At 36.6% G+C, this 12425-nt stretch overlaps 1 protein-coding gene across 5 annotated transcripts in view; it reads right to left on the bottom strand.

Annotated features, from left to right (window-relative positions):
* Window positions 1–12425, bottom strand: part of Ahi1 (Abelson helper integration site 1) — a 151697-nt gene that overhangs the window by 50429 nt on the left and 88843 nt on the right. For all 5 annotated transcript variants that reach the window (XM_045159340.1, XM_045159342.1, XM_045159343.1 and 2 more), the window contains one exon: window positions 5157–5212. In XM_045159340.1, the coding sequence (XP_045015275.1) occupies window positions 5157–5212 (56 nt within the window). The remainder of the gene's footprint in view (window positions 1–5156; window positions 5213–12425) is intronic.

The following is a 12425-nucleotide window of genomic DNA, read 5'->3' as shown; positions in this document are numbered from 1 at the left end:
CTCAGGAACAGGCGGCGTCTGTACACAGGTGTGCTTGGTGACATGACAGACCTTCGTAACTGCTCTACTCTGATGACTTATCTCCTATTAAGACTTGGTTCTTTAAGGAGTTTAGTAACTACTAAATGACATATTTCATATATTTTAAAAACACATCTAAAGCCATGCAAAATATATATATACATACATACATACATACACACACACACACACACACACACACACACACACACACACAGGTATTTCTATAGTACTTTCCTCTATTTGCAAATAATTCGGAAAGCAAAGGTATTTCATATTACTGTTACTTTATAGCTCTGGACAAATATGGAAAATTTTAAATATAATTTGTCAAATACAAAATTTAGTAAATCCCCCCAAAAATTCAAGATCCAAAGAAAAACATAGATGTCAGTATAGTATGCTAATGAAGAAATAATCATGGGCTTCATAATTTACAATGTTTAGAAAATAACTGATGTGAAAATATATAAGAAAAATGTTATGAAGTATCACAAGTGGTTTTAAAATTGACTACATTTTCATTTTTATTTGAATGTCAATTGAAATTTTAATAGAACCACTTTGAATTGCTACTTTATTGATAAATGAAAACAGGTTCTTTTATGACTTGTTATAAAAGCTTATAGTTTATGGGTTCCCTCTCCACCCTGCAATTACATACAGGAAGAGATTGGACGTAGGTTCTATTTTATGAGTTTTATAGGGGCATATTCACCTCAGTTTACATACTATGAATTCCTGGAAAATGCTACAGACTGGAGAAAATAAAGTATACCCTCTGAATCAAGACATTTAACTTAAACACATACATTTATCCATAAATGAGATATATATTAAAATATGAACATGTCTATTTTTAAAATTTACTTATTCATTTATTTGAGAGAAAACAGAAAGAGGTAGACAGACTTAAAGAGAAAGAGGGAGAGACAGGGACAAGAATGGCATACCAGAACCTTCTGTCACTGTAAAGGAACTCTAGATGCAGCACTGCTGTGCGCATTTGGTTTCATGTGGGTTCTGGGGAATCGGACCTTGCAAGTGCCTTTAGCTAAACTATCTCTCCAGCCCTGAAGGTCCTATTTTGTATGAACATATGTATAAAGGAAATTATATAAAATATGGACATAAGGGCTGAAGGGATGGCTTAGTGGTTAAGGCGTTTGCCTGCAAAGCCAAAGGACCCAGGTTCCATTCCCCAGGACCCATGTAAGCCAGATGAAGAAGGTTGCACATGCATCTGGAAGCATGGTGTGTCCATTCTCTTTCTCTCCCTCTATCTGTCAAATAAATAAATTAATTAAAAATTTTTTAAATGGTCATTGGCTGGAGAGATGGCTTAACAGTTAAGGCACTTGCCTACGAAACCTAAGGACTCAGGTTCGATTCTCCAGGTCCCATGTAAGCCAGACACACAAGGTGGCACATGCATCTGGAGTTCATTTGCAGTGGCTAGAGGCCCTGATGTGCCTATTCTCTCTCTCTCTCTCTCAAATAAATAAATAAATAAATTAACTGAGCCGGGCATGGTAGCCCATGCCTTTCAAAAAATGGACATTATATAAAGTGTAATAACAAAATATGTAGAGTTCTTGTGAGCATGAAGGGCTAAACAATGATAAACTATCAATGATAAGTAAAAATGTTACAAAAGGATATATAATCCAAAAGTCTTAGTGAAATTTAACTTGTATGATTCAGAACAATAGATATTTTAAATTCTACTAATTTGACCATTACTTAGACAAGTGGCTAATGTGCTATAGCTGGCATGATCCTAATAAGACACCTTGCATTTGCTTGAATCTGTTTTGGCAGATAAGTAAGTATAAACTTCTGTCAAACAGAATCTGTACTTTTATAAGTTGTCAAAATGTATTTTCTAAAAGAAGCATTTTACTAGCAAGGGCTATAGTATCACTAAAGATATTAAGAATAAAGAAGCAATATTAATTATTATAGGGCTGAAACTGGGCAAAAACCTGAGTGACTAATTAGAACAGGCCATATTAATATTATCTGAATTTTATTCTCCCAGTTTTCTTGAAGGAGGGTAAAAACCAATTTCCTCAAATCACTAAGAAGTCTTTGTAGACTAGCATGACTTTGTAAGTGTTCATGTCTTCTGTGAGCATATTGGTTCTACCATAAAGGATGAAAAACTATGCTATGCATATGATTATATACTAAAGGGCAGGGATGTTTCAACTATGTTCCTGGGAAACATTTCCTTATGCTAGGTGCTCTTTTCCCTTTGATTTGCAAATGAGCCCTTCATTTAAAGTAAATAAAAGACTCAAGTCTCTGCTGACTTAACTATTAACTGACTTTTACACCTGCCTTTCAGGGTTCAGACAATGACCCCTGATTAATCTGAGGCTGATAATTTACCCTTACCTTATGTGTTATAATCAGGTGCAGAAACTAGTTCTTAAAGTGGCATAATCTAATTATTTTCCTATAATTGACTGTTGTGGACTGTCTCATGTCTTGTTTGTTTTTCCTATTCTAATACAGTGTCCATGTGAAAATTATTCAGGAAAAACAGTGACAAGAAAGCTATACACTGGACCATCAAATCAGGACCATGACATTAGATAGAGAATATAAAACCAACAATATAAAAGTCCTCCTAAAAGGTTACTTACACAAAAGAATATCAGGATAAAACCCAAAGTCTCTCCTGCAATGCTCACTACCAGAAGGCACAGACAATTAAATTGAGAAACCTACATCAAAAAATTAAAAATGAATTTTTTACACGTGTGCACCCAGGTGTACAGGTACGTGTGCACATGTGTGTGCACACATATGCGTGTGTGTAGAGGTAAGAGGGAAACACTGGGTGTCTTCCTCAATTGCTCTCCACCTTTTTTTTTTTTTTTTTTTAGTACTTTTTTCTATTTTTGGAGATTGGATCTCTCAGTGAACCAGGCATTCACTAATTTGGCCTGACTGGGGATTAGAGCACAGGTCCTCAGGCTTATGAGGCAAGCAATTTAATAACTATGCTATCTTTGGCCTCCCAAACCAAACTGTTGCAAAGATAACAGATATTTTTAGACATATATATATTTAGATAATTCACTTGAAAATATACTTGACTGTATGAACAAAGTTAAAAGCTCGGCATGCAGGGCTATAGCTGGAGCTCAGTGGTAGAGCTCATGTTATACCATGGGTGATTCAATCCGCAGTCCAAAGGAAAAAAGCATGCAAAAAGAAAGTGATTATAGGCAGTTAATGAGAGGTTAGGGCTGGATATAGTGGCACATACCTTTAATCTCAGCACTTGGGAGGCAGAGGCAGGAGGATTACTGTGAGTTCAAAGCTAACCTGAGACTACATAGTGAGTTTCAGGTCAGCCTGGGCTAGAGCGAGACCCTCCTTGGGAAAACAAAAACAAAAACAAAACGATAGCAACAACAAAAAACCACACGCGTGCGAGAGAGAGGTTTGATTCTTTCTGATTGAGGGTAGTCATGTCATGTGAAGATAATCTTCACTTCCTACTAAAGGCAGCAAAAAGTAGGGTACTATTCATGGTGCAAGAAAAATATCAAAGTTCATATAATAAGTGAAAAGGAAGTAATAGAAAAGAGTGCTGGGGAACGTGGAGCAAAGAGACAGAGATGAGTCTCTTAGTCTAGTCTATACTTACTGAAGAGATACTGTGTCATATTATAGTCCCTGGGAACAAAACTCTCCCTTATATCAATGCTTACTGGAAAACGCATTCAGAATTCCATCATGCACTATCAGGACACACACTATTCCCTAGAATAATGGCTTGAGAAACTCCCAATTACTTATCTCACTCACTTGTTAAAGAATCACTTGGGGTTATCATGGCACTATGATAAATACCAATGCCATTAGAGCTCTTGATTTCATGTGGACTGGCTCTAATCGTGTATCCTTTAATTAGAATGAGATGATCCACAATCAGCCAAAATGGATAATAAAAACACTACTAGCTCACACTTTCACACTTTTCTGATTTCCTTAATCTACAGATGAGATAGCATTATGAACACAGGTGCCACAGGAAAGCCAGTAAAATTAAAATAAAGTTCAAAATTACATAAAATAATCCAATGACTGAGGATATTACTTAAATATATTAAAATAACAAATCTTTAATTATCAATCTTCAGTAATTAAAAATAACACATACAACATGGTATTTTCCTTCTTAGCCTGCATACTCAAGGGTAACTGACAAACATCTATAGGCAAGTGCTTTTTATGCTTATGCTGATGACTAATTTCCCACACATTAGTCTTTTCAAGAGCACCATACATTAAGTTATCAGACATATTAAATGAATCTGGCATGTAGATTTATTATACATAGCAAATGGAGTTGATCTTCTAGTGAGGTAATTGTAATCACCAAAATGTACATAAATACCATTTACTACTGTCTTTATTTTCTTTAAAAGAAAAGGTCTCTCTTACAGCTGACAATGGTGAGATGTGTGAAGAATTTGAATGGCACACACAGAAAGGACAAGGACATTATGTTGAAGGAAAAGTGACATGTATTCTAGGCCCTACTATCTATGAGTCTTGCCAATGGAAACTGGTTACTGATGTGCATTTCAGACAAATATGATCGGAGATTAAAAGTGAAGTCTAATTTTCTTCTACATATCTGAATATAGTAAATAGATACTATAATTACATGTTATGTGTTATCTGGCAGCAAAGGAAAAGGATAAAAGGAAAGTTATCAGTTCTATAATAATACAGCAAAGGCTCCTGAAAGAAACGTTGCAGCTTTCTTTCATCATTACAAAATATTCATTCTATGTAAAAATACAAGTGCACAAAATTATTCATTTAAAAAAATAGAAATCAATCTGAATTAAGGCATACTATTCAAGTATGAATTGCTAAGTTAAAAATAAACAAGTGGTTATTTTAAAAGTAATATATCCTATACATAGCAAAAATTAGAAAACCCTCTTCATTAATTAGAAACACAAGGTTAACTTTCTTGCAGGGCTGGAACTTTAAGAGGGAGGTTAAAAGAGTTTTAAACAATGTCATTTTTGTCACTATAATCAGCACCGCTTTGTAAATTTTTAAAATTAGTTTTGACAATACAAACAGAAAGTCCATCTTACCATTGGTGGTTCATCTATAGGGCGTGAAAAAGGCCTTCCATGAAGGTGTATAATACCTGTGGGAAAAAGGGAGTTATGAATATTTGGTAGTGATGCTTATCTACTTCATTTGATAATATGTCAGTGAGATATGCCTCTTACAGTTTCGAAAACAAGAATTCCATTCAGATGTCAGGATCCTTCCAAACTGCCATGAATTCTTGGATCACAACTAGCTGCTGAGTTTAGCTAAGTAAAGCACCTAATTTAAAGCTAGCTAAGCCAGTTTTCTTATTCACCTGGCATATAGCAATAGTCAAAGATTATCTATATTCTGCTCTCAGCTCAAAACTTGTAACATTATCTGAACTCTGGCATTTCTTCTATGAAAGTTTTACTTCTGACTTGAGGTCATCAAGTTATAATAAAACATCATAAAAGCTGTGAGAGGAATCACTGCTTCCTTATGTTCTCAAAAGAATATATAAATCCATTTGAATGTTTCTTTGATGTGACTTCCTACTATGACATATTCTATTATTTATTCAATCAGCATGGATTTTAAGGAAAAAGGTTCTCTGATGATTTCTCTTACACTATAACCAAGGGCTGATCTTGAGAAATACCACTGTGATCGTGTACGGTTTCCTTTCATTCCCAATGTCCTCTACTCATCTCTTTGTTATAAGCAGCCTCTAAGATTAACACAATGCAATTCATCTGTAAGATACTAACTCAGTCAAGCACAAGCTAAAAACGGACATAGGTAGTCTCATTTACTTTTCAATCTCTATCCATATGCAAAATAACATATGAGTTAGATTATTAGAACAGTTTGCTGGAATACTTTGTTTAAATAAAATGAAAGGTTGTCACATACATGACTGAATAGAGGTGAGAAATATAATGTCTGTTAATAGCAATCAGCAAAACTACTAGTTCAAATACATTGCTAGTTCCTCTGTTTTATATGGATGTACTTAGTTTTTTCATAAAGTAGGATAAGAGACTGAGTGAGATCAACACAAAATAAAAGATTTTTAAAAACCACTTTAAGAGTATATATATTTAGAATCAATAACGTATTATGAAACATTCAAGAAATATAGTTTTGTTTTATTAACAACTCTTTCAAAGCCGGGCATGGTGGCACATGCCTGTCACCTCACACCTGGGAGTCTGAGGTAGGAGAATCACGAATATGATGCCTGTCCCAGCTATACAGCAAGATTCTGTTTTAAAAAGTAAAGCAACAAACTCCCAATCAATATAAAAACAAATCACAAATTATTAGTACTTTTTGTTAGCCATTAAGGTATTCAGTGATAAATAAGGAGAAAGTTGTGGTTATTTATTTATTTTGAGAGAGAGAGAGAAAGGGGAGGAAGAGCCAGATAGAGAGAGCGAGATCAAGAGAGAGAGAGAGAGAGAGAGAGAGAGAGAGAGAGAGAATGGGCATGGCAGGGGCTCCAGCCACTGCAAATGAACTCCAGATGCATGTGCCCCTTTGTGTATCTGGCTTACATTAGTCCTGGGGAATTGAACTGGGGTCCTTAGGCTTCACAGACAAATGCCTTAATCATTAAGCCATTTCCTCAGGCCCCTTTTTAATTTCATTATTTATTTTGAGAGAGTGGAAAATTGAGATTTTTAACTTTAAGAGTCTAATAAAGCCAGTGTACTGTCATGAAAAGAATATAATCGAGCAAATGAATCAGGGTTTTTTATTAAAGACACAAAGTTTTTAAGGCAGTTGTGATAGAAAGACACTCATTCCTGAAGCCATATTGCCTTCGAGTGGAAAAAAGATGAGTAAAATATCAAATATTCAAACAATGCCGTTTCTGTAACAACTTTAATAACATGTAATTTTACACAGCAATTTGCACAGTCTGTTTCTCCAGCCTCTACCCTTCTAACTCCAACCACTGAGAACAGTTTGGCGTGGCACACTTGCCTTCAGATTTGAGTGCTTATACTGAATGGGAAGTAAAAAGTAACTTTGAGCTGGGCATAGTGGCACACACCTTTAGGCCCAGCACTTGGAAGGCAGAGGTAGGAGGACTGCCGTGAGTTCAAGGTCACCTTGAGAATACAGAGTGAATTCCAGGTCAGCCTGAACTAGAGTGAAACCCTACCTAAAAAAAAAAGTAACTTTGAAATGATCAAAACAGAAATAAAACAACCACTCCATAAAAGTATATGCAGAGCTTATACAATAAAAAGAAAAAAAACTCTAGATTTTAAATTTCAATGTAATACTTACAATTTATTAGAAACTAAATTTATTAAAAACATATGTAAATTAAAATTTCAGTTTTAATTTAGATTGCATATGGATTGAAAATATAATCATATATGTTTGTTCAAGGCTGCGATAAAAACTACACAGAAAAGAATAAGCTTGAGGGCATATGCTGTAAAATAGCTTCCTACATCAAGTTAAATTTTAAAAAATCTATATTTGTCTCTCATTACAACAGTAATTGAAAGCTTACAACAAGCAATGTGCTGTCCTGGTTAACTTTGTGTGTCAAACTGGCTAAGTGATGGTACTCAGATACTTGATCAAACATTATTCTAGACATTTCTTTAAAGGTGATGTGCTGGATAATATTAACATTTAAGTCAACAGACCTGGATAAGAGCAGATTTGCTCCCATAGTGTAAGAGGACTTCATCCAATTATTTGATGCCCTTAAGACAACCACTGACTGACAGCCCCTGCCCACAGAAGGCAGTATTCCCAGCAGAGTGCTTGGTAGTGTATGGAACGGAAAATGAGGGAATGAGAATGCATGAGTGATGTTCTGGTTACCTGTGGCTATAAAAAATAAAATAAGATTATTTCCCAGCAGAATTTAGCTTTAGAAGGCAGAAACCCTTTGTTTAGTTTAATATAAAGTTGTATATTCTAAGATTGTAAATACTTAGTTATAAAGGTAAAACTGCCTTTTAGATAATATACTTTAATACCTACCAAACCCAAATAATCAATGCTAAAATTAACATTTTCAATAACAGAATAAAGAACCCACAATGCACGGCATAAATTTAATATGCTTTACATAGTCAAGCAAGTTAGAAGTGATAACAAAAGATAAAAACCAATTTATATGAGCACTATAAAAGATGAATGTGTGACAAATATAAGAAATGTGCAGGACTGGAGTGATGGCTTAGCAGTTAAGAAGCTTGCCTGCAAAGCCAAAGGACCCAGGTTTGATACCCCAGGACCCACATAAGCCAGGTGCATAAAGTGGCACATGCATCTGGAGTTCGTGTGCAGAGGCAGAAGGCCCTAGCATGTCCATTCTCTCCCCCCCCCCCTTTCTTTCTCTCTGTCTCCCTCTCTCTACTTACCTCTCTCTCCCTCAACTAAAATGAGGTAAAATAAATATTAGGAAAAAAAGTCCCTCTGACTCAATTAATATATAAAGTTAGTGGATGGTTAACAGGTCTTTAAACTAATGTTTAAATAACTTAATTATGCTACCCAACAATCAGTCCAGTACCCATTGAATTCATTTTTATGTAAGAAACCACTAGTAACTACATACAATTATCAATGCTTGCCTAATATCCTCTGTAAAGTGTAACAGGAGATTCAAATTTGCTCATGTCACTCGCCACATTCTGTGACATACTCTAAATATCCAGTCCGAGGACAGTAAGGTATGTTTCTAATAAAATGTGGCACACATTTATATAATACCAAGAACAACAAAGTTTATATGCTCAATAGTTACAATGCAAATTACCATCAGTTTTTAAAACTAATATGTACTATACACATAGACATACACAAAAATAAGTGTATACCAAATATAGTTCCTGTCTTATAATCTTGGTCGGGAATACTCTCCAAGACAATACGTGCTCTTTTCCTTTCTTTTGTAATATTCTTTTCAGGTCAGCCTCTTTGTGGGCTTTCTTTGACTATTAGCAAGTTATCTTCTATTCCCCAGGTGATTCTATTTGGGTTAAATTTGGATCTTTAAAACAATATGCATTTGCATGCATGTGTGAGTGTGTTTTGTGTGTGTGTGCACACGTGTGTGTGTATGGGCACGCCAAGGTCTCCTGCTACTGCAAAGAAATGCCAGAATTATGCACTACTTTGTGACTGGCTTTACATGAGGGGAACTGATCTAAGACTGCAGGCTCTACAAACACACATCTTTAACTGCTGAGTTACCTCACCAGCCCTGAGGTGGATCTTAAACTCCTCCACGCCATGTGCTGAAGGTTTGGTCCTCAGCTGATGGTCCTACAGGGAAGTAGTTAAACCTTTGGTAGACAGGGCCTCGGGGTGGATGTTGGATCATTAGCAGTATGCACCTGAAGGAGATAATAGGGTCCAGGGCACTTTCTCTTTTTTGCTTTTTATCAGAGTAGCTTTTGTTCACCATCTACTTCTAGCCCTGCCCTCTGCTTCACCACTCTCAAAAAATCAATGGAATCAACCAATCCCAGTCCTCAGCAGTGAGCCAAAATAAACCTTCCCTGAAAGCTGATTATCTCATGTATTTTGCCATTTGAATGAAATACAACTCAATAAAGCTTCCCTGTACCATCTGTCAGTTATTCTATTTTCATCTTATTTTTCCTCTGGCAGGCAGCATATACAAGACATTGATCTAAACAAGGATTAGGTCCATTTACTAACAGGGGTTGTTACCTGCTCTGCTGATTAAGACACTCTGTACCTAGTGCTGCTTATAGAAGCATTCATTGGGCTGGAGAGATGGCTTAGCAGTTAAGCGCTTGCCTGTGAAGCCTAATGACCCCGGATCGAGGCTCGGTTCCCCAGGTCCCACGTTAGCCAGATGCACAAGGGGGCGCATGCATCTGGAGTTCGTTTGCAGAGGCTGGAAGCCCTGGCGCGCCCATTCTCTCTCTCCCTCTATCTGTCCTTCTCTCTGTGTCTGTCACTCTCAAATAAAAAAAAAAAAATTTAAAAAAAGCATTCATTGGGTACTTAATGGATATGTAAATGATCTCATGTTCCCAGAACCTAAATATGTATGAATTAAATTTCCTTAAATAACAAATACAAGAAGAGGACTAATGATGAAAACATCTGTTTAGTGGAGTGGTAAGTTTTTGAGAATGTGGGAAGGTGAGAATATATCTTCTTAGGCCCATTCACTATTGATGTAGCTTAAATTATAAGGAGAAATGATAAATTTAAACTTTGAAAAACACACTTATGATGCAGTTTTCCTATAAAATTTCAGTGACCATTAGAGAATATATTAATTTGTATAACTGTCATTCTGTGCATTTATAACTGCTTTTATTCATCTTTATTTATTTGATAGAAAAAGACAGAAAGAGGCAGATATGGAGAAAGAATGGGTATGCCAAGGCCTCTAGCCATTGCAAATGAACACGAGATGCTTGTGCCACTTTGTGCATCTGGCTTACATGGATACTAGGGAATGGAACCTGGGTCCTTAGGCTTTGTAGGCAAGCACCCTAACCACTAAGCGATCTCTCCAGCCCTATAAGTGCTTTTATCATTAGCCTTTAAAGTCTTTCAACTCTTTACATCTTCACTTTAAACTGCAAATTAAAAGCTTTGGGATGACACTATTAAGCTTTATACTGTTATTACCAAAGGTGGGGGAAGAAACCAGGGTATCTCCTCTACAAAGAAGTATACTTTGCTGATTATGAGTTGGCAAAATAGGAAACTCATTAACTTTCTCTATTTAACACTTATGAAATACAAAAGAACTTAATTTATTTTCAACGAAGGGCAAGGATACAAAACACAAATGTATAAATACACATGCATCTATATAACTTATACCCACATGTCACTATCATTGTATCTGGAGTGCATTCCAATACCTATTTATTCTCAGAATAGTATCAATAGAGGACTTTAAAAAAACACAGAGCTATCACAGGTCTTGTGACCCAGTAGCCTTGTAAAGGGTCAGTGGCAAAATCCAGAGTCCCCAGATGTAAACTATCATTTGGAAAATTCCTGAACAGACAGCATTTGTTCTAAATTGTGTATATTACACAGACTTAAGTGCCATGAAATGCAGTACATTTTACAAAGGGCATAGAGATCACCAGAATTATCCTTTCGTCTGGGACCCACATCGCTGTAAGCCTGTCTCCTGCTAAACTCACTGCCATCATATTACAACTACCTCTTTGTGGAACCCCACACTGGTCTGGGAGGTTCTGAGGGCAGCTTTCGTGTCGACCTCATTCAGTGCTTGGCAGAGCTCCTGTCACACAGCAGGTTCTCCATGAGCAATGGTGATGAATGACATTTTCAAAATATAAGAAAGTTGTAATTCCTTAAATTAATTATTTTGATTTATTTGTGTGTATGGGTGTGTGCTCACGCATGTGGTGGTTAGAGGAAAACTTCTAGGTGTCTGTGCTCCACTTCCTTTAGACAAGTCTCTTGCTACTTCAAACAAACAGCCAGGCTACAAATGATTATCAGACTATCAGCTTGTGGGTTCTGGGTTCTGTGGCTCTGTTTCCCATGTCATCGCAGGCACACGGATCACTGATGTATGAGCCACTTTGCATTGGCTTTACAGGGGTAGGTGGGGAATTGGACACAAGCTGGCATGCTTTGCAAGCAAGTGACTTTAATTTCTGAGCCTTTTCTACTTTAAAACAAATTACAACTTTTATTAGAGTATTTCTGCCAAAAATACAGTGTCTAGTTCTGCTAAAAAAAAAAAAAAAAGATGGGAACTGTTCAAAAATCATTGTTTTTTCCTTTTTTGGGTGTGTGTGCACACTAGCACACACACATGAACGTCACAGGACACCTTTCCAGCGTTAGTCCCCGCATTCCAAATGATTTAAGGCACTAGCTCTATGGTGGGTTTGCCAGGCTAGCTGGCCTGCAGGCTTCTGGAGAACTCTTGAATCTGCTCAGGAAACTCCAGTCACTGGTGTGCTGCAACCTCCAATATGCCTGCCATAGCTTCCGGCTTATACGTGGGACTTGGGGTTTGGAACTCAGGCACTCAGGCTTAAGTAGCAAGCACTTTATCCACTGAGCCATCTCTTCAGCCTCAAACCATTTACGGAATCATTCTTAAATTTAACTTTGCTCTGCATGAGATCATGGTGAATGCTTTTCAGAGGGGAAATTTGGGAAAAAAAGATTGAAATGCGGGTAATGTTCCACTTATTAAACATTTCTAAGGTGAGTATGTTTGACATTGTTGTTTAAATGACCAGTCACTACTCCATAGTCATCTGCTGGTTTCTGTATTTCTCACCACCTTGGCTCTCAGACTG

Source organism: Jaculus jaculus, chromosome 9, assembly GCF_020740685.1.
Source record: "Jaculus jaculus isolate mJacJac1 chromosome 9, mJacJac1.mat.Y.cur, whole genome shotgun sequence".
NCBI classification, from domain to species: Eukaryota; Metazoa; Chordata; class Mammalia; order Rodentia; family Dipodidae; genus Jaculus; species Jaculus jaculus.
This window is presented reverse-complemented; position numbering and strand designations above follow the sequence as displayed.